Here is a 19,748-nt window from a genome sequence, read left to right as displayed (position 1 = left end):
ACACTACAGATTATAAAATGAGTTTGAATATATGTATTTTTGTCATGTGTGTATGCAGTGCCGTAACTAGGCATTTTAGCGCTGTGTGCAAGAACTGACATTGGCGCCCCCCCCGTACAAGATAGGCGCAGTGCGCGCCGTAGGCGCGCGTAAAATATATAGGGGCGTGGCTTCACGGGAAGGGGCGTGGCAACAAAATAATAGCAATTCACACTACGGTGCACAGTAGTCTCCATTATTCAAATTACGCTGCACAGTAGCGCCACTACACCAGGTAGAGCCCCTTTTATACATTACAATAGACAGCGTCCCCCCTTTTTACACATTGCGGCAGCCAGTCCCCCTTTTTACACATTGCGGCAGCCAGGACCCCTTTTTACACATTACGGCAGCCAGTCCCCCTTTTTACACATTGCGGCAGCCAGTCCCACTTTTTACACATTGCGGCAGCCAGGACCCCTTTTTACACATTACGGCAGCCAGTCCCCCTTTTTACACATTGCGGCAGCCAGGACCCCTTTTTACACATTGCGGCAGCCAGACCCCTTTTTATACATTGCGGCAGCCAGACCCCTTTTTACACATTGCGGCAGCCAGGCCCCCTTTTTACACATTGCGGCAGCCAGGACCACTTTTTACACATTGCGGCAGCCAGGACCACTTTTTACACATTGCGGCAGCCAGGACCACTTTTTACACATTGCGGCAGCCGGGACCGCTTTTTACACATTGCGGCAGACGGGACCCCTTTTTACACATTGCGGCAGACGGGACCCCTTTTTACACATTGCGGCAGACGGGACCCCTTTTTACACATTGCGGCAGATGGGACCCCTTTTTACACATTGCAGCAGATGGGACCCCTTTTTACACATTGCAGCAGAGAGAGAGAGAGAGAGAGAGAGAGAGAGAGGGGGGGGGGACATACTTACCTTCTCCCCGCTGACAGGCTCCTCGTGCAGCTTCCTCTCCGTGCAGTGTGAAGTCAGTTGAGAAGGAGGAGGAGGGAGGGGGGAGCAGAGAGCCGCAGCAGCGCTATTTGATTGGTAGTAAGCGCTGCTGCAGCATCCCCCTCTCCTTCTGTATTGGCTGCCTGGCGCTGCTGTGGATGCTGGGATGCATCCACAGCAGCGCCAGGCAGCCAATACAGAAGGAGAGGGGGATGCTGCAGCAGCGCTTACTACCAATCAAATAGCGCTGCTGCGGCTCTCTGCTCCCCCTCCCTCCTCCTCCGCTGCCCGGCGCTCCTGTCTTCTCTCCTCCAGCGCGGCGCACGGCGCAGTCACAGAGGCGGCATGTAATGAGTCAATTTGACTCATTACATGCCGCTGGCCGTGCGCCCCCAGGGCAACTGCGCTGTGTGCCAAGCCCCCTTGGCACACACGTAGTTACGGCCCTGTGTGTATGTATTGTCATATATTGCATGTTTTCACCTTCGTAAACTGGTGTGTTCCCTAGCAACACAGACTACCCCAACTATAGGATTATAGGTGATTCCTGTATTAAATGTATGGATGATTGATTCTTCATATACTGGTTTTACTGTTTTAAAAAGGGTATGATTTCCATATCAATGTTGAGCCCCCTAGGAGTTAAGGTACTCAATTCGTATATCATCCTTGTTTCTTCTTTGGATAGAATGTCTTCCACATTTCCTCCTCTCCATGGTCTTTGGCTTTGTTTCAGTCCAATGAATTGTAGTAAGCTTTGATCCGAATTATGCGCTTCCTTAAAATGTAGAGGTATACTGTGGTTTAACTTTTCACGTCCATTTTTTATGTTACACAGGTGTTCCTTGATTCGTATATGTAATTTTCTTTTAGTTTTTCCAACATACTGTAGGCCACATGGGCACCACAGCATGTAGATAATTCCAGTCGTGTGACAGCTTATTCTCCCCTTTATTTTAAACGTTTTCTTATTGGAAAAGGAATTGATTTCCTTGATTAATTTTATAGAGTTCTGTCTGGTCTTTTTGCAGGCTGTACAAACTCCACATCGAGAAAAACCTTGATTCTTCTGTGTTTGTTCTGTTTTTATTGTTGAGAAGTGGCTCCTAATCAGTGTTACCTTGAGAGTGGGTGCCTTTCTATAGACTAAACGAGGGTACATTGGTAATAAATCCTGGAGATCCTCATCTTCTCTTAGGGTGTGCCAATGTTGTTTGATGCTTTTCTCCAGAAGTTTACTTTGTGACGAATAGTATGATATGAATAGTAGATCATTCTGTTCCTTTATTTCTTTTACTTTATACTTCAGTAGCTCTCCTCTTTCTATTTTGCTTATCCTTTCCTTCTCTCTTTCAAGGTGCGCTGTGTTGTAATGTTTGTCCTTGAAGTTTATTTATTTATTATTTATTATCAGTTATTTATATTATTATATTATTCACATATTCCGCAGCGCTTTACAGAGAATATTTGGCCATTCACATCAGTCCCTGCCCCAGTGGAGCTTACAATCTATATTCCCTATCACATGTACACGCACACACATTCATGCTAGGGTTAATTTTATTGGGAGCCAATTAACCTACCAGTATATTTTTGGATTGTGGGAGGAAACCGGAGTACCCGGAGGAAACCCACGCAAGTACGGGGAGAATATACAAACTCCCTACAGTTAGGGCCATGGTTCTCCATCATATTCAAAGCTTGTTTTTCAAAGTCAATTTCCCTGGAGCAATTTCTCCGAATTCTTCTAAATTGACCCCCTGGGATGTTGGTTATCCATTTCTTATGGTGATTACTTTGTGCGTTCAAATAGCTATTGCAGTCGGTGGGTTTGGTGAATGTTTTCATCTCCAGTCTATTATTGTTCGTAAAAATCGTTAGGTCCAAGAAATTGATGGATTCTCTACTTATATTGTATGTGAACTCCAAATTTACTGTGTTCTCATTTAATTGATTCAAAAACACTTCAAGATCCTCCTGTGTACCTTTCCAAATAATGATTACATCATCAATGAACCTCGCCCAAAGTTTTAAGTGTTGGTCCGAATTCTGTTTTTTCCCAGTCCGCTAGAAATAGGTTTGCATACGAGGGCGAACATTTGCTGCCCATAGCTGTTCCCTTTAACTGAACATAAAAGTCATCCCCAAATTGAAAATAATTATGTTGCAGTATAAATTGCATTGATTACACCAGAAATTGTATTTGTTCAATTCTGAGGTCTGTATCTTCCTTTAATCTTCTCATCACGTGTCTGCATCCATCTTCATGTTGTATACATGTGTACAAAGATTTGATGTCACAAGTTGCCATAATTAGATATTCTTCCCACTCTTTCTTTTATCATATGAATTACATGTGTAGTATCCTTTATGTAGCCTTTCTGTTTTACAACTACTGGTTGCAGGTATTTGTCCACATATCCTGAAAGATTGGATGTCAAAGAGCCTATGCCTGCAATGATTGGTCTCCTGGGAGGATTTTTCATGTCTTTATGAATCTTCGGTAAATGATAAAACACCGGTATGATCGGATTCTTCTGATTCAAATACTCATATTCTTTCTTGTTGATCATGCCACTGTCAATGCCTTCTTTCAATAATGCTGTGAGTTTTTCTGTGTATTTTATTGTAGGGTTTGTATTTAACTATTGAAATGTTGATGTATCTTTTAGCTGATTTTTTGCTTCATTTTCATACATTGTTTTGTCCATGATTACCACTCCTCCACCCTTGTCCGCTGCTTTTATGACTATATCTGGGTTCTTACTAAGGGATTTCAAAGCTTCTCTTTCCTCTTTTGTAATGTTCCATTTATTCTTTGGGATTTTCTCTGTCATCTTTTCTATATCCATTTCAACTAGCCTTTGGAATGTTTTGATCGAGTGACTTTTAAGGTGCTGTGGCAAAAATGAGGAAGGTTCTTTCAATCCTGAATGTACAAAATCATCCTCTTGTTGATCTACTTGACTTGATTTCACATGATGATTTTTGTGGAATTTTTTCAAAGTTCTTTTACTAACAATGTTCTGAAGATCGATAAATGTGCTGAATTTGTTAAATTTATTTGTAGGGGCAAACTTTAACCCTTTTTGTAAGATCTTTACTTCTATATCACTAAGTTCGTATGTACTTATGTTGAAGATGCCTTCTGTTGACGTCTTTTTGCGTTTTTCTTTTTCTTGTTGTTCTTTTTTTCATTTGGTCTTGACCCCTCCCTGCTTTCCTCGCTTATACTTTGTTGTACTCTCTTCCTTTTCCCCTTGTCTTGTTGAGAATGTGGCAGTTTGGGTATTGCTCCTTGTTCCATCAGATTGTGATCCTTGTAGACCATGCCTAAAAAAGCATCCATACAATCATCTGCATCTTCATATTCTTCTTCATCTTCTTTCTCTCTTGGTCTTCTTTTAGTTCTGGAGTGGTCCAACTTCTCTGTCAATCTATTCATGAGGGTATTTGCTGACATATTCATATCCTCTTCTAGATCCTGTTTACCTTGATTGAAGCTTCATCTTAGGGTATGTTTATCTGGATATTGTAGTGACGTCTTTCCATTGCCATTTCCCCATTCCTTCTTATTTCTTATGCCACGATTCCTCCCTTGTGCATATTCCATTCCTCCTGTATGTGGGTTGGTCATTGTACCTTCTGTCAATCTCAAGTTTATTGAGTTGTTTCCTTTCTGTGAATCTCTGATAGTGACTGGTCACTCCTTCTTGTCTCCTATTCGGCAAATATTCCTGCTGATGATAGTCCATTTTCCTTGGTCCATCTGCCATATCATACCTGTTTCTCCTTGTGGGGTAATACTTCTTGCTTACTTATTCATCTCTATTAGAATTATTTGGTGTAGTCTCTTTTCCAGTTCCTATAATCATATTCGTAATCATCCAAATCCCTATTGTATTTCCATTTCTTTTGTTCTATAACTTCTTCTTCAATCCTCCTTATTTTAGTCCTTGTGAGGCAGTCTAATTTCTTGAGGTCTTTGAGGTTTTCTAGGGGTTCAATTCTCTTCTTAATGTTTATACTCCAGCCCAGAGCAAATTTCATGTCCAAGTGGGGTAAACCGCTACTCAGTGTACCCGCAGGGAATTGTCTTATATGTCTTGTTCGTTTTAAGTGTTATATGTTTGTCAGTCCTATACCGGTATAAAATGAACCCTTTTTTAATACTGTGTATTCATAAATAAAACAGAAAAATTACTTCACAGAATTACGGTGTATTTACATTTATTTATATATAATATATTTTATATTTTATATATTTATATACATATTTAGTGCAATATATTTAATTCCTATATTACAAGCTAAACTATCCATTGCATGTATATCCTCTTTAGAGTGGGGTCTTGTAGTGCACCCACCAACAGTTCTACAGCAGCAACCAGCTTCTAAGGCTGCATGGTAGAATAGCGCAGTTCTTTCAAACCACCACTTTACCAAACTATAGCTTGGATTGCCAAGGCCTTGTCCATGGGAAGGTATGCCTTCTGAGATACTGTGTCCAGTATCATACCTAGGAACCAAATTCTCTGGCAGGTAGCAGACATTCTCTGGATGAGGCTTTTATTAGGAGATCATCAAAATGGGAAACTGAACACCCTTGTAGCTGTGGAAAGACCAAAGGGTAATGCCTGAAACTGGAAGTGGCGGTCCAGTATAGCGAACTTGAGGTAAGCCTGATGAGGAGGCCATATGGGGATGTGTAGATATGCATCCTTGATATCCAAGGATACCGGGAAATCTCCTTCCTTCAAGCCGTAGACCACCGCTTGTAGGGATTCCATCTTGAATCTGAACACACGTAGGTACGGGTTCAGAGATCTCAGGTTCAGTATTGGGCGTACCGAACCATCCATTTTCGGTACAACAAGCAGAGTTGAATAAATAAAACCCTGTTGTGAGACAGGGGAGGCACTGGAACAAGAACCCCTGTTAGCAGTAGCTTTGGTATGGCGTCTTGCAAGGTAACGCTTGCTAAAGGTGAAGCTGGTAAGCTTGATTTGATGAATCTGAGAGGGGTTAGCTCTCAAAATTCTAACCGGTACCCTAGTAATATGTTGTAATATGAGGTCCCTTACCCAAGGGTCCTGGCAAGATTTTGCCCACACATGGGCGAAGTGTGGAAGGCTAGCACCTACCTGAAAGTCGCCTTGGTGTTGGGGCCAACCGTCATGCGGGGGGCTTAGTGGAGGATGATCCAGAGGTCTGGTCCAGGGATGCAGCAGATTCACCTCTGTTGCCTCCACATGACACCGGGGACCCGCTAACCGGGACCCCGGTGTAAACACTCATCTGTTTTCAGCATCTGTTAGGGGTGGCGGTGCGCTGCTGGCCTGGGCACACACAGTATGGTGTGTGAAACAGAGCCTCAGGAGCTTAATGTCCTGTCAGCAGGGATTACGGAGCCATCAACCCTCAGGAGGTTGGTCCGGTCTCCCCCCCTCCTAAGTCCCAAAACTGTCCAAGTTCGCCAGGCAACCCGCACCTCTGGCCAACTCATTACATCCCACCCTGGGTGATTGTGTTTTTTTTAATAATCCAGCTACCTTAATTGAATGTACTTAGTTTACCTAAGTTTACACAGATAAAATTCATGTTCATGTTTACAAACACAACTAGATACTATATATATATATATATATATATATATATATATTCTCTGTGGTGATCAGCAGCATTCCATACAAAACAGTAAAAATAAATTAGGTCGGTGCCCTCCGCATGGCATCCCACACGAGGATGTCTCCAAACAAAGCAAGCTGTCGGCGGCACTCACGGCTCCCTCGGTGGGGAATAAACGAGACCAAGTCGCAGATATAGTCAACGTTTCAATGTTATTGATTAAACATTTTCGTCAGGACATTATGTCGTTTATTCCCCGCTGAGGGAGCCGTGAGTGTCGCCGACAGCTTGCTTTATATATATATATATACATACACAAACGTCATTATAACTTTCCACAACACATATCCACTATTCACAATTCTGTAATGCCTATATTTTTAGTGACTATAGTATAATGAAGTACTGTACTGTACCTGTAAGATTTTAGTTTGTTTAAACATTGCAATATTTGTCTTACAGCACACGCACAACACGCACAACTGTATACAGTAGTTTGCATATGTAGTAAAAGGGCACTGTGCTTGTAGAGGATGGCCATCTATAACTGACATCTGGCACTTGACAGATGAGTGCATCATTGGGCTATTACAGCATTTCGGGAGTTATCAGAATTGAATTGAAATGCAGACCCCAGGTAAGTGGATCCTAATATAACTATTTGAACTTCACATTAGGTGGGAACACACATCAGTAACTGTAATGTTTGACATTATCACTTACAGCTTGCTTGGGCAGAGTGTCTTGAAAACATCGTCCTAGAGGTTTGTAGGTAAAAGGACGGGATGATGCTGCCTTGTTTCCTTCAGGATGAGCAATTAAATGTTGTCCTCCAGCCCCTGTTCCTTCAGCTCCAAGGCCATCAATACGATGAACTTGGATAGATGCATTAGGTGGGTGGTGAACCCTGACATTTAGAAGAGGTGGAAGGACCTGGACTGCGAAGAGAGAGTGAGTGATTAAATGTTAGGAAGTATAGACACAGGAGAAAGTGGATGGTGCTATAAAGATAAAAATACATTGATCAAGAATAAACAATAGTTAAAAATAATTTATGTAATTGAAATACAATGGGGGGAATTAAAAGTTTGAAAAGTCGGTTGGGTGTCTGTTTTTTCCTATCTAATAAATAGGAAAAAACAGACACCCAACCGACTTTTCAAACATTTGAATCTCCCCCATAATGTCTTATATAAAAGCTTCTAATAAGTAGAAAGACATGAAAAGTTTCAGGAGTTTATTAGAATTTAAGCTATAGAGATGAAGTTCTGAATGAAGGAAGTGTTTACACTTTACACAGCAAAATGTTTTATATAGCTATTCTACATGCACTAAAAGCTTGCTGTTCATAGATATCAATAATAATATCATAGCTATTAAATTATTATTTACATAATGAAGAATACCTTCTGAAGAGCTGTGTCCTGGTCCCAGCGGCACCGTGAGTGCTGACTGACTGATTTTCACACCTCTCCCTTCTGGATCATCTTCTCCAGTAATCACCTGCACAGCATAGACTGCATGCTTCCCTGATGATGGCTCTATTCCCTCTCCTTCACTCGCCTCAATGGCACCTCGTACTCTACTCCCGCCAGGTACAGCAGGAAACTGGCAAAATCTCCCTGTGAATTCTGGGGGGCACTGGCAATGATTGTTGGTAGAGCACTGGCCACCATTCATACAAGGTAATGGGCAGACCACTGTGAGAAGAGAAATATCATATGTAAGAATATATGGCATCTGTGTGCAGTGATAGCTGAAATAAAGTTTCACATTAAGAAAAAGCACAAAATAAATCAACTTTACTACACTGTACCACTGGCCTGCTTCCGATTTGTTAGCAATGCCGATGTTCACGCAACTGAGCAATTATTGGACAATTGCGCATGCATCACTGTAGCATTGCACACATACTGTACCAAGGCACCATAGCGAAGCCGCTCGCAGTGAGGATTCATTAGCAGTGACTGAGAAGAAGGGACCATTTGGGGGAGGAAATGGGGAGTGGCGGCAAAAATGTAGACGTGTTGCGATAGCATACTTGGAATCAGAATCAGCTTTATTGGTCAGGTATACTTGTGTATACTAGGAATCTGTCTTCAGTTTGCTATACAACAACCAAGCAGGTAACAGATAAGCAGGTGGGGGGGGCAAGTAAAGTCATACAGAAAGGTATACCGTAGGGATACAAGTGAGTTACATGTACGTCTAATCAGTCATTGTTCAGGAGTTCATCAGGAAGACCGCTTGGGGAAAGAAACTTTTGAGGCTTCTGGTGTACCCGGCGGGGACGGCCCTGTAACGCCTGCCTGAAGGAAGCAAGTTAAACATGCTGTGGCCAGGGCGTAGCTGGTCCTTTACTATCTTCGTTGCCCGCTTTTTAGCTCTGACAAGTACAGGTCCTGGACTGAGGGAACGTCGGCCCCCATGATCTTCTCTGTGGTTCTGACCATCTTTTGGAGCCTGCATCTGTCCCTCGTGTTTGCGGAGCTGTACCATAGCAGTATAGAAGAGCACAGTACCGACTGCATAATCACGGAGTAGAAGAGGAGCAGAAGCTTCTGTGGGATGTTGAACTTCCTTAGTTGCCTGAGGAAGAACAACCTCTGCTGCGCTTTCCCAACAGTGGCGTCAGCGTTGAACCCCCATTTAAGGTCCCGGGAGATTGTGGTCCCTAGGAACTTGAAAGAGTCCACTAGCGATACCACACTGTCATCAATCATTAGCGGAGGTGCACTAGCTGACTTCTTCCTCAGGTCCACTATCATCTCGACAGTTTTGAGGGGGTTGAGCTCAAGGTTGTTGTGGCTGCACCACTGGGCCAACCGGTCTACTTCTCGTCTATAGGCCTTTTTGTCCCCGTCCCTAATGAGGTCGATGACAGTGGTGTCGTCTGCAATTTTGATGATCTTTACTGATTGCGCCTCTGAGGTGCAGTCATTTGTGTGCAGCGAGAAGAACAGGGGTGAGAGGACACAGCCCTGAGGGGCCCCGCACTTAATGGACCGCACTTGAGAGGTGAATTCCCCTGCTTTCGCCACCTGTGTCCTATCTGTAAGGAAGTCTACAATCCAGCTTATGGGACCCCTAGGTGAAGTAATTTGGGGTGGAAGATGCTGGGGATGATTGTATTGAAGGTCAAGCTGAAATTTACAAACAGGACCCTTGCGTAGGTACCGGAAATGTCTAGGTGCTGTAGAATGTAGTGCAGGCCCAGGTTGACTGCATCCTCGACACACCGATTCGATCGATAGGCGAACAGTAGGGGTCCAGCTGGGGGCCAGTCACAGTTTTCAGGTGATTCAAAACCAGACGCTCAAACATTTTCATGACCACAGTGCTATTGGCCTGTAGTCATTCAGGTTTGTGATAGAGGGTTTCTTGGGGACCGGGACGATAGTGGACCTTTGAGACAGGAAGGGACTTTCTGTAGCTCCAGCAATTTGTTGAAGATCTTGGTGAATATGGGGGTGAGCTGACCCGCACATGCTCTCAGGGCAGATGGTAACACTCTGTCAGGGCCCAGAGCTTTCTTGGGTTTGGCCCTTTTGAACAGTGCCTCCACCTCTTCTTGGGAGACTTGCAGTGCTTGGAGTTGGCCGTCGGTGTTCGGGGCATCGTAGAGGTGATTGTTTGGGTCGCAGGGGAATTCTTTGGTGAACCTGCAATAAAAGTGGTTGGTTCAGCTCATGTGCTAGGTCTTGGCTCATGGTGGTGGACTTCGATGTTTTCTTGTAGTTGGTTATGGATTGCATTCCTTTCCATACAGATACTGGGTCATTGGTGGAGACATTGTTTGTCAGCTTGTCCGAGAACCGCTTTTTTGCTAGCATGATTTCTTTAGTCAGAGTTCCTAGTTTGGTTGTATAGTGCTCTATCACCACTGCTATAGGCCCCCTCTTTGGCCCGACGAAGTTGCCTGAGCTGGGCGTTGAACCAGGACTTGTTGTTGTTGTAAATGCGGTAAGTCTTGGTAGGTACACACATGTCCTCTCAGTAGCTGATGTAGACTGTGACAGTGTCTGTCAGGTCATTTAGGTCAGTTGCCAAGGCTTCGAAGAACCCCCATTCCGTGCAGTCGAAGCAGGCCTGGAGCTTCATCTTTTGCCTCGTTTGGTCCATTTCTTAACAGTCTTGATGACAGGCTTAACCGCTCTCGGCTTCTGTGTATAGGTAGGGAGTAGGTGGATGAGGCAGTGGTCAGATAAGCTGAGTGCAGCACGTGGGATAGACCGGAAGGCAGACTTGAGGGTAGTGTAGCAGTGGTCAAGGGTGTGCCCTTCCCTAGTTGGATACTTGACTTGTTGTTTGTACTTAGGTAGCTCCTTGCTCAGGTTAGTTCTGTTGAAGTCGCCCAGCACTATAAGCAGAGAGTCTGGGTGTTTTTGTTCTATGTCGGATATGCATACGGCCAGGTGGTGCAGGGCTTTGATATACACTCCCACAAGGACAATTGAGGCAAATTTCCGGGGCGAATAGAAGGGGTAGCAGTTGATACTTAGCATCTCTAGGTGAGGGCTACATGATTTGCCTAGGATCGTGACATTGGTGCACCATCTGACGTTGATGTAGAAGCAGATGCCACCACCCTTAGTTTTTCCTGAGAGAACCTTGGAGCATTCGGCTCTGAAGAGACCAAAGCCCGGCAGAGACATTAGGTTGTCCGCAATATAGCCATCCAGCCACGTCTCCATAAAGCAGAGGATGGATGACCCTGTATTGCCTGAACTTGCGCTGCCCAGAAGGAGGGACAGTTTGTCGAACTTGTTTGCCAGGGAGTGCGCGTTCGAGAGCAGGATTGCGGGAAATGCAGATGGTGCCCTCGCCACCGCCACCTCACTAGGGTACCTGTGCGACAGCCTCTCCTCTGAGCCCAGGTCCTTCTACTAGGGCCAACATGATGGCCTCTGTCATTCTCTTACTGGGGCCGTTGATCCGCCTGCCAGTCGCTGCCCAGGCTGCGGGGGGCCACGGCCGCTCGGTCATCCACTACGGCGTCCACGACGTCTGCATCCCTCCCACACAGGGCAGAAAGGGCTGCTGATCCGCCCGCTGACGGGCTCGAACAAGCGGTAAGCACTGCGGGAGCGCTCCAACTTAGGTGGGCTTCCCTGCTGTATTTGGTCACCGGTGGGGTAGACAAGGTAAAACAAGGGGAAACAGGTATTTTGGCTTAACTGCATAGCTCCGAGGCAGCCATCTGCGGCGCCATTTTGGGATTGTAATCACTATAATCGTTATTGCTATAACCTATTGTTGCTCTTTAATCCAATGGGTATATTTGAAACAAGTGATAAATAAAATAACTTTGCTTTTTCTGTTGCTGATTTAGTCAATTATTCCAGGACAAAGCAGGCTTATGGAAAGGTGTTAGGTGTGAAAAGTCCCAGTGTGAGAGGCCTTTGAAGTATATTTCTTGTGGGGGAAGTGATAACATGTGTCCTGGGGAATGGCTCCTGCAATTTGAAATGAACAGTGACCCTTCAGAAAAACATGGTGCCAGCATCGCTGCTCCCACGGCCAGTCTGTGTGACCATAGACTAATTTGGGAAATCCATGTTCCTTGATTCTGCCGAGGACTTTGTGTTGGTTACAAATCAGAATCAGGCCTCTTCACTGGCTATAGGAGAGTGGCTTCTCTTAGGGCATGGGAGAGATCCTTCTATTGGCAGTGAAAATCGACACAGTGATGCAAAACACTTAAGTGGATAAGGATGTATTTATTCAGATTCTATGTACCATTTATTTAGCACCTTCTAGAAGATAATAGCTAGAATCTGGTTGGTTGTTATGGGCCACTTCTAAAAATCCGCACTTTAGTAAATATATCCCTACTAGTTACCAGCCCGTCAACATGACGGAACTACATCACAGTAATGTCAGCGCTGGTGGCTGTGCGCATCCGAATGGAGCAACACGTGAATTATTCCGTCAGGTGCCATCTAGTGGCCGCTGGCATGCAAAACACTTTAATTCCCCCTATAGAGATGAGGAGCAGTGTTAGCCTTTTGTTATATAGGATATGTCACCACGTAATTCTTTGCCATGTGTAAGGGTACTGCATATTCTCTGATACAGCTCTAAGCCATAGGAAAATACAAAATAAAGGGGGAAAATTAGTTTTCTTATAAAACAAAGGCCCTCATTCAGTAAGGATTGCAAATTATGCTTTTTAGCAGAATTTGCAATCCTTTGACTCGCATGCTGGGGGCCGCCCATCGCAGGGCAAGGCCGCCCAGCATGCTACCCACCGCCCCTATCTGCGACCACGCACTAATTGCAATCGCACCGCAATTAGTGCACAGTCGAAGAAATTAGGGTAGCCTCCTGCTGGCGCAGCCTGGCCACGACGGCAGGAGGCCCACCGCCATCTTTTTGATCGGAGCACCTGCGTGTGACATCACGCCAGTGGCGGAAGTCCCGGAGGCAAATGAGTCATTTGCCGCCGGGCTCCAGCCGTCAGGGGGGCACAGATGAGCTGACCCTGCAACACATGCGCGGGTTAAGCTAGGAGGCGAGCAACTATGCTCCCGGGGCTGGCCATAGCCTATATACACAGCTAGCAATGCCCGTCTGAAGCCCCGCCCCCATGACAGCTGGCCCGCCCCCGACCTGCACACACTCACTGTATAGGATAGTGAACTGCTCTCTGCAGATCACCACAGGGATCCCTGGCACTTAGGATTGTTGCCCTACTCACTCTTACATGCAGCTCGGGTTCCCACTCTCTGGGATCACAACGGATCCCTTTCAGCTCTGCCTCTACAGCTGCCTGGCCCGCCCCCTGCTCTCCTCCACTCCTCCCTCCTGCTCCCATTTCCAGGGCATAGTGTGCTGCTCTGCAGTCAGTGCACTGTATACACACAGAAGATGCCATTGCAAGTGGGACAGCGCTGCAGGGCACAGAGGTATATCCCTTCTCTGCTGTACAGTATGTTTCACTGTCCTCCTTACCATTCCTGCCTCTGTCCCTTCCCCATATATGTGCACTGCCCCCTCCCCATATCTGTCCCTCTGCCCCCCTCACTTCTGTTCCTCTGACCACTCCCTGTCTGTGTGCCCCTGCCCAGTGCCCATTCATCAAATATGTGCCTATGCCCTCTCTTTATGTGTGCTTTTGCCCTTTCCCATCTAATCTTTGCCCCCTCCCCATATCCATGACTCTGCCCCCCTCACTTATGTTGCTCTAACCACTCCCTGTCTGTGTGCCCCTGCCCCATATCTGTACCTATACCCTCTCTGTATATGTGCTTTTGCCCTTTCTCATCTTTCCTTTGCCCCCTCCCCATATCCTTGCCTCTGCTCCCCTTATATCTGTGCCTCTGTCCCCATCACTTCTGTTCCTCTGTTGCCCCTCATCTGTGCCTCTTCTCCCTCCCTATCTGCCCCTGGCCCCTGTTTGCCTCTGCTGCCTCACCCAATAGCTTTTCTGGCTGCCGATCAGCCACTGGTGGGGCGGGGCACCACCGTCAATTTCGCCTCCGGGCGCCAGGTATAAACTTACGCCCCTGCATCACGCAGTCGCCCTGATAACACCCATAACGTTTTCCCGCCACTGCCTCCGCAATGTTCCGTCTCCGCCTTGGAAATGGAGCATTGTCACCTCCGCGAATGCGGCATTCGTAATTACTGCGGGTCACCTGCAGTAAATGCGGCTGCACGCGCGATTTGCGATCCAACCTGAATTAGCCCCAAAGTCCATATTTGAAAGGAGTCGACACATTGCAAGTGAATACACAGTGATAAGGCACAACACAGAATCACTGCTGCTTCTTTCATAATAACACTAAATATAATATTGTTAATTCCTTATTATTTTGAAAACCAAAGGCACTGTCACTGGCAATTTTAATGTAGGCTTCCATGTGTGTATACACAGACCTATAAATTCAGGTGACGTTGCAGATCTACAGATGTGCGGCATTGTGTAAATGTTAAACTTTATAAATAATGCATGAAAAGTATTTTTGTCTTTGGTATAAGGAGCATTGTGATGGAGAAATTATTATTTTTGGAATCCAATCAGATGATAATACCTCCTGACTAAGAATAGCCTGCAGGAAATGAATATATAAATGTATATATTTTATTACTAAAAAAGCAATAATATAATGTGCAATAACCAGCCTGCTGGACACTGCCGACATTTCTATAGACATCAATAATGCACAGAACACCACAAATGTTAGAAGAATTAGTAATATTACATACTGCAGGCTGGTCATTGTGCCTTATATTACTGCTTCTTTACTATTAAAATATATACATTTATATATTAATTTCCTGCAGGCTGTTCTTACCCAGGAGGTATTATCATCTGATTGGATTCCAAAAATAATAATTTCTCCAAAAATACTTTTTATGCATTATTAACAAAGTGTAACATTTACACCGTGCCGCACATCTATAGATCTGCAACAACACCTGAATTTATAGGTCTGTGTATACACACATGAAAGCCTACATCACAAGGACACTTGCATAGTATGATAATGTAGTGTAGCAAGTGCAAGGCTCTTCGTGTAGAGTGCTCATTTAGGAGTCCACAGGTAGTGGCAAGGGAAGGCACTCGATATACCGGCTGTCGGGATTTACCCAGTGGCGAGCGGGATTCACCCAGTGGCAAGCACACATTATCAGTAGGTCAAACCTTGGCTTGTGGTCCAGGCATGTTTTTCTTTAATGAAACCATTACTGTGAATTTGAACATGTTACTATAATGATAATAGTACAAAAAGAATTTTAAACATAGAAACATAGAATTTGATGGCAGATAAGAACCACTTGGCCCATCTAGTCTGCCCCTTTTGTGTATCCTTTAGGCAATCTCAACCCTTTTTGAACCTTTAATTCTATGTAAGGATATTCATATGCCTATCCCAAGCATGTTTAAATTGCTCTACAGTCTTAGCATCTACCACCTCTGATGGGAGGCTATTCCACTTTTCCACTACCCTTTCTGTGAAGTAATTTTTCCTTAAATTTCCCCTGAATCTCTCCCCCTCCAGTCTCAGTGCATGTCCTTGATTTCTAATACTTCTCTTCTTTTGAAGAATGTTTCCCTCCTGAACTTTGTTAAGACCCTTGATATATTCTCTCCTCCAAACTATACATGTTAAGACCTTTTAGCCTTTCTGGGTATGTTTTGTGATGTAGGCCATGCACCATTTATTTGTCCTTCTTTGTACACTCTCTAATGTATTTATTTCCTTTTGGAGATATGGGGGGTCATTCCGACCCAATCGCTCGGTGCAGTTGTTTGCAGAGCAGCGATCGGGTCGGTACTGCGCATGCGCTGGCGCCGCAGTGTGCTGGTGCATGCCGGACGGCCGAAGGCCGTCGTTCCCCAGCGATCACCTCTGCCTAATTGACAGGCAGAGGCGGTCGCTGGGTGGGAGGAGGCGGCACGGCGGCGTTTGGCCGCCGTTTTGGAGGCGCGGTCCGGCCAACGCAGGCGTGGCCGGACCGAGCGTGTGAGGTCACGCAGCCACTGCGACCAGGGGCAGCAACGAGCAACTCCCGACCAGTCGCAGGAGCTGCACTGGCCGGGAGTTACTCAACAAGTTCAAAAGCATCACCGCTGTGCGATTATTTTGTACTTGTGCGGGAAGGGGGGGGGGAGGGCGGACAGACATGCGGGCGGTCTAGCCCTGTGCTGGTCGTCCCCCCGCATGTCTGGGAACATGATCATAGCTGTGCTAAATTTAGCACAGCTACGATCAACTCGGAATGACCCCCATGGTCTCCAGAACTGGACAAAGTATTCCAGATGGGGCCGTACCAATGACCTATACAGTGGCATTATCACTTCTTTTTTCCTGCTACTGATTCCTCTCCCTATGCAACCAAGCATCTGACTTGCCTTTCTCATTGCTTTGTTGCATTGCTTTCCTGCCTTTAAGTCACTTGAAATAGTGACTCCTAAATCCCTTTCCTCCTCAGTAGTTTCCATTATAGTACCCTTGATACTATATTTAGCCATTGGGTTTTTGAGACCCAAGTGCATGATTTTGCATTTTTTAGCATTAAACTGTAGTTGCCATGTTCTTGACCATTTCTCAAGCCTACTTGTCAGTCATTTGTTTTACCCCTCCTGGTGTGCCTACCCTGTTGCATATATTTGTATCATCTGCAAAAACGCATACAGTACTTTCCCTTCAATTCCATTTGCAATGTCACCAACAAAGATATTAAAGAGAACTGGACCAAGTACAGATCCCTGGGGTACTTCACTGGTAACATTCCCCTCCATATATTGCACTCCATTTACTACAACTGTCTGTTTATTATCCTGAAACCAGGTTCTTATCCATTTAACTGTTTTATAACCCACCCCCATGCTTTGAAGTTTACTTAATATAGTCACTAAATTCACGTTCTTCATCGTATTATGTTAGCTTATACATTGTGGGCCTGATTCATAGCTGCATGCAATCTGCAGGTGGCTAGAAAATAATGAACGCAAAAATGGTCTGTTCAGTGGACGTGTTATGGTAGTGTCATGGTGTGTCAATGCAAGCGGCTGCATTCACAGATACACAGTCACAACCATACAAGGTGACAACTGCATCTGCCATAGGGCCATGCATGAAAGCTATACGTGATAGTCTGAGACTTTGCAAATTTAGTTGAACAAATGTACATAAGAGAAGGCGTTTGAAGGAGCATTTGCTTATAGTTGCAGACGGGAGACCGCCAATTTTGCAAGCGACTCAGAATCAGGCCCTATATGTCTGTGACTGGGGTGGGCCTTTCTCATCACTCTATTACTTACAAGCAAGCAGTAATACAATATTAATCAGCAGATATTGCAATGAAATCAAGTTTTTTTGGGGGGGTCATGTACCTATCTACACACACACACACACTCACACACACACACACACACACACACACACGTATATGTATATTAATATATACAAATTAATTGAATGTAATTGCTAATATGATTTTCTGGCATGGAACAGGAAAAGGCTCCTTTTGTACTTCTAATCATTCTAGGCTTTTGTTAGACGTAGAGATTGTGCTAATGGATACAACAAATTGAACATCAGAATCATGTACATATGTAACGAGAGAGAGGCAGCACCCAGATGGATTTCTATCTTCTAAGCAACACCTAATCTGCTCATACTATATAGAGAGGCCTTACACCAACTCTCTTTACCAGCTGCTGTCTGTATTGTCACTGATAGATATATTATGTACATCATTCAGGAAGTCAGAACTTCCCACTCTCCCTGTGTCATGCTATCATCCTGCTCAGAGCTGGCCCTAACCAATATGATGCCCTAGGCAAGATTTTGGCTGGTGCCCCCTAGCACCGCCGCTAGTTCTGCAGGAGATGCCTGGCATGAGTCAGCTGGCAGCTCTGCTAACATTGGGTGCCTTTTGTTTATGAAAATGCATCTTATTTGCATTACTGTGTGGCTAGGATGCACAAGCAGCTTCCGCTGATAAAAATTATATGCAGCATGCCTATATTCTGTGTGTGACTGCAGCTGTATCTGCATACGAAATGCTACATTACAGTGATTTCCAGGAATACACTGCAACGTAGCATTTCGTATGCAGATAAAGCTGCAGTCACATACAGAATATAGGCATGCTGCATATCATTTTAATCAGCAGAAGCTGCTGGTGCCCCTAAGCATACCAGATGCCCTAGGCATTTGCCTAGTTTGCCTATGCCTAAGGTCGTCTCTGATCCTGCTAGAATAAGCCGAACTGTAATTTGTTTTCTCCTTTTTACCCACCAATGAACCAGTAGTTACATTCGTTCTCTCTTTATCACATCACTATCACTCTGTACAGGAAGTAATTATCTATGTACTCATCTACCTATGAATTTGCATTGCTTGTGGAAGAATGAATGTTGGCACTGCATCATCCTGTATGGTACCAGAAAGTTGTTACTTTGTTTGTGTCTATGTCAATATGTCACTCTATTGAAAGCTCTTTCCCGTCTGTGTTGTTACGTCAGGCCAGCCCTTCACTGCCAACTGTCTAGGATTCTAACAAATACTCACCCACTCTAAATCCAGACCCTGTGAGTGTGTCTGTGGAACCTCCATTCTCCGCTATCAGCGTCATGTTGCTCCCTGGTTTGCAGACATCATGACAATAGCCTTTGTGACAAGTCCTTTTACATACCACAGGGGCAAATACCACCTTGAAGCGCTCACGTGTCACCGAAGGGGAAAAGTGACAGAAAAATGTCCCCAACCAGAGGAACAAAAGGCAGAGAGCAGGAGAACAGCGTGTAGGAGTCATACTCAGATAGCAGACAAACTCACATGTATGTGTTTCAATATAATATCACTGGTTCTCATTGCCTGTTGTCACTCAGGTTTACTTGTGGTGTGGTACATTTATCAGGCCAATGACTTTAGTATGTGTGTGTTGTTCTTTTCATAAAGTATGTGACACTTTGTGTGTGTGATTGTGCCAGTGTATCTATACGTTTATTTGTGCATGGCGTGCCCCCTTACTCAGACAGGCAATGTAATGGATGTGTATTTGTGTCTAATTTCTGTGCAGATGTTCCAGTATCTTTTTACCTCAATATCTGTATGTATCTGTATGTATGTCTGCTCTTAGTATCTGCCAGCATCTTCTGATGTATGAATAAGTGCCAGTATAGATATACAGCTTTGTATGCTAAGAATCTGTATCAGCTAAGAGAGAGGTACTCCGATTAAAGACAGAAGAAAATAATAAAAAAATTAAAAAAAGACTGAGACTGGAATGTGAGAAATGACAGGATGAAGTGTGGTTTTAAAAGTAAGAAAACTCAGGAAAAAAGAAAGACAAAGTTTTCAAAGAGAGAGCTAGACATACAGACAGAGAGAGAGACAGTCACTGAAGCAGCCGTAGACTCTGGAAGCTTTAGGAAAAGCTTTTTCGGATGAGAGCAATGTCTTGAGAGCAGCCAGGGAAGAAACAGAAAGCGAGAAAACAGGAAGACGGAGGAGGGGGAGAGAGGGAGCGAGAGAGGCAGGCAGGGGAGGAGAGATGAGAAGGGAAGGTGGGAGTAGACTGGGAATGAGAACAAAAAAAAGGGATACATACAGTAGATACATAGAGCAGAATGATTGGAATAAAAAGTTCAGCAACACTTAGTGAAAACAAATAAAATATAGCAAGCGTAATTAAGAGACAAGCATAAGT

General features: G+C 44.7%; 1 protein-coding gene across 1 annotated transcript in view; it reads right to left on the bottom strand.

Annotated features, from left to right (window-relative positions):
* LTBP3 (latent transforming growth factor beta binding protein 3) overlaps positions 1 to 19,528 on the bottom strand; it is a 282,983-nt gene extending 263,455 nt beyond the window's left edge. The window contains exons 1-3 of the mRNA XM_063945201.1: positions 18,608 to 19,528; positions 7,985 to 8,278; positions 7,302 to 7,516 (exon numbers count right to left, since the gene is read on the bottom strand). Of these exons, the coding sequence (XP_063801271.1) occupies positions 7,302 to 7,516; positions 7,985 to 8,278; positions 18,608 to 18,851 (753 nt within the window). The 5' untranslated portion in view covers positions 18,852 to 19,528. The remainder of the gene's footprint in view (positions 1 to 7,301; positions 7,517 to 7,984; positions 8,279 to 18,607) is intronic.
* Positions 19,529 to 19,748: the final 220 nt, after the last annotated feature.

This window comes from Pseudophryne corroboree, chromosome 11 (assembly GCF_028390025.1).
Source record: "Pseudophryne corroboree isolate aPseCor3 chromosome 11, aPseCor3.hap2, whole genome shotgun sequence".
Lineage (NCBI taxonomy): Eukaryota > Metazoa > Chordata > Amphibia > Anura > Myobatrachidae > Pseudophryne > Pseudophryne corroboree.
This window is presented reverse-complemented; position numbering and strand designations above follow the sequence as displayed.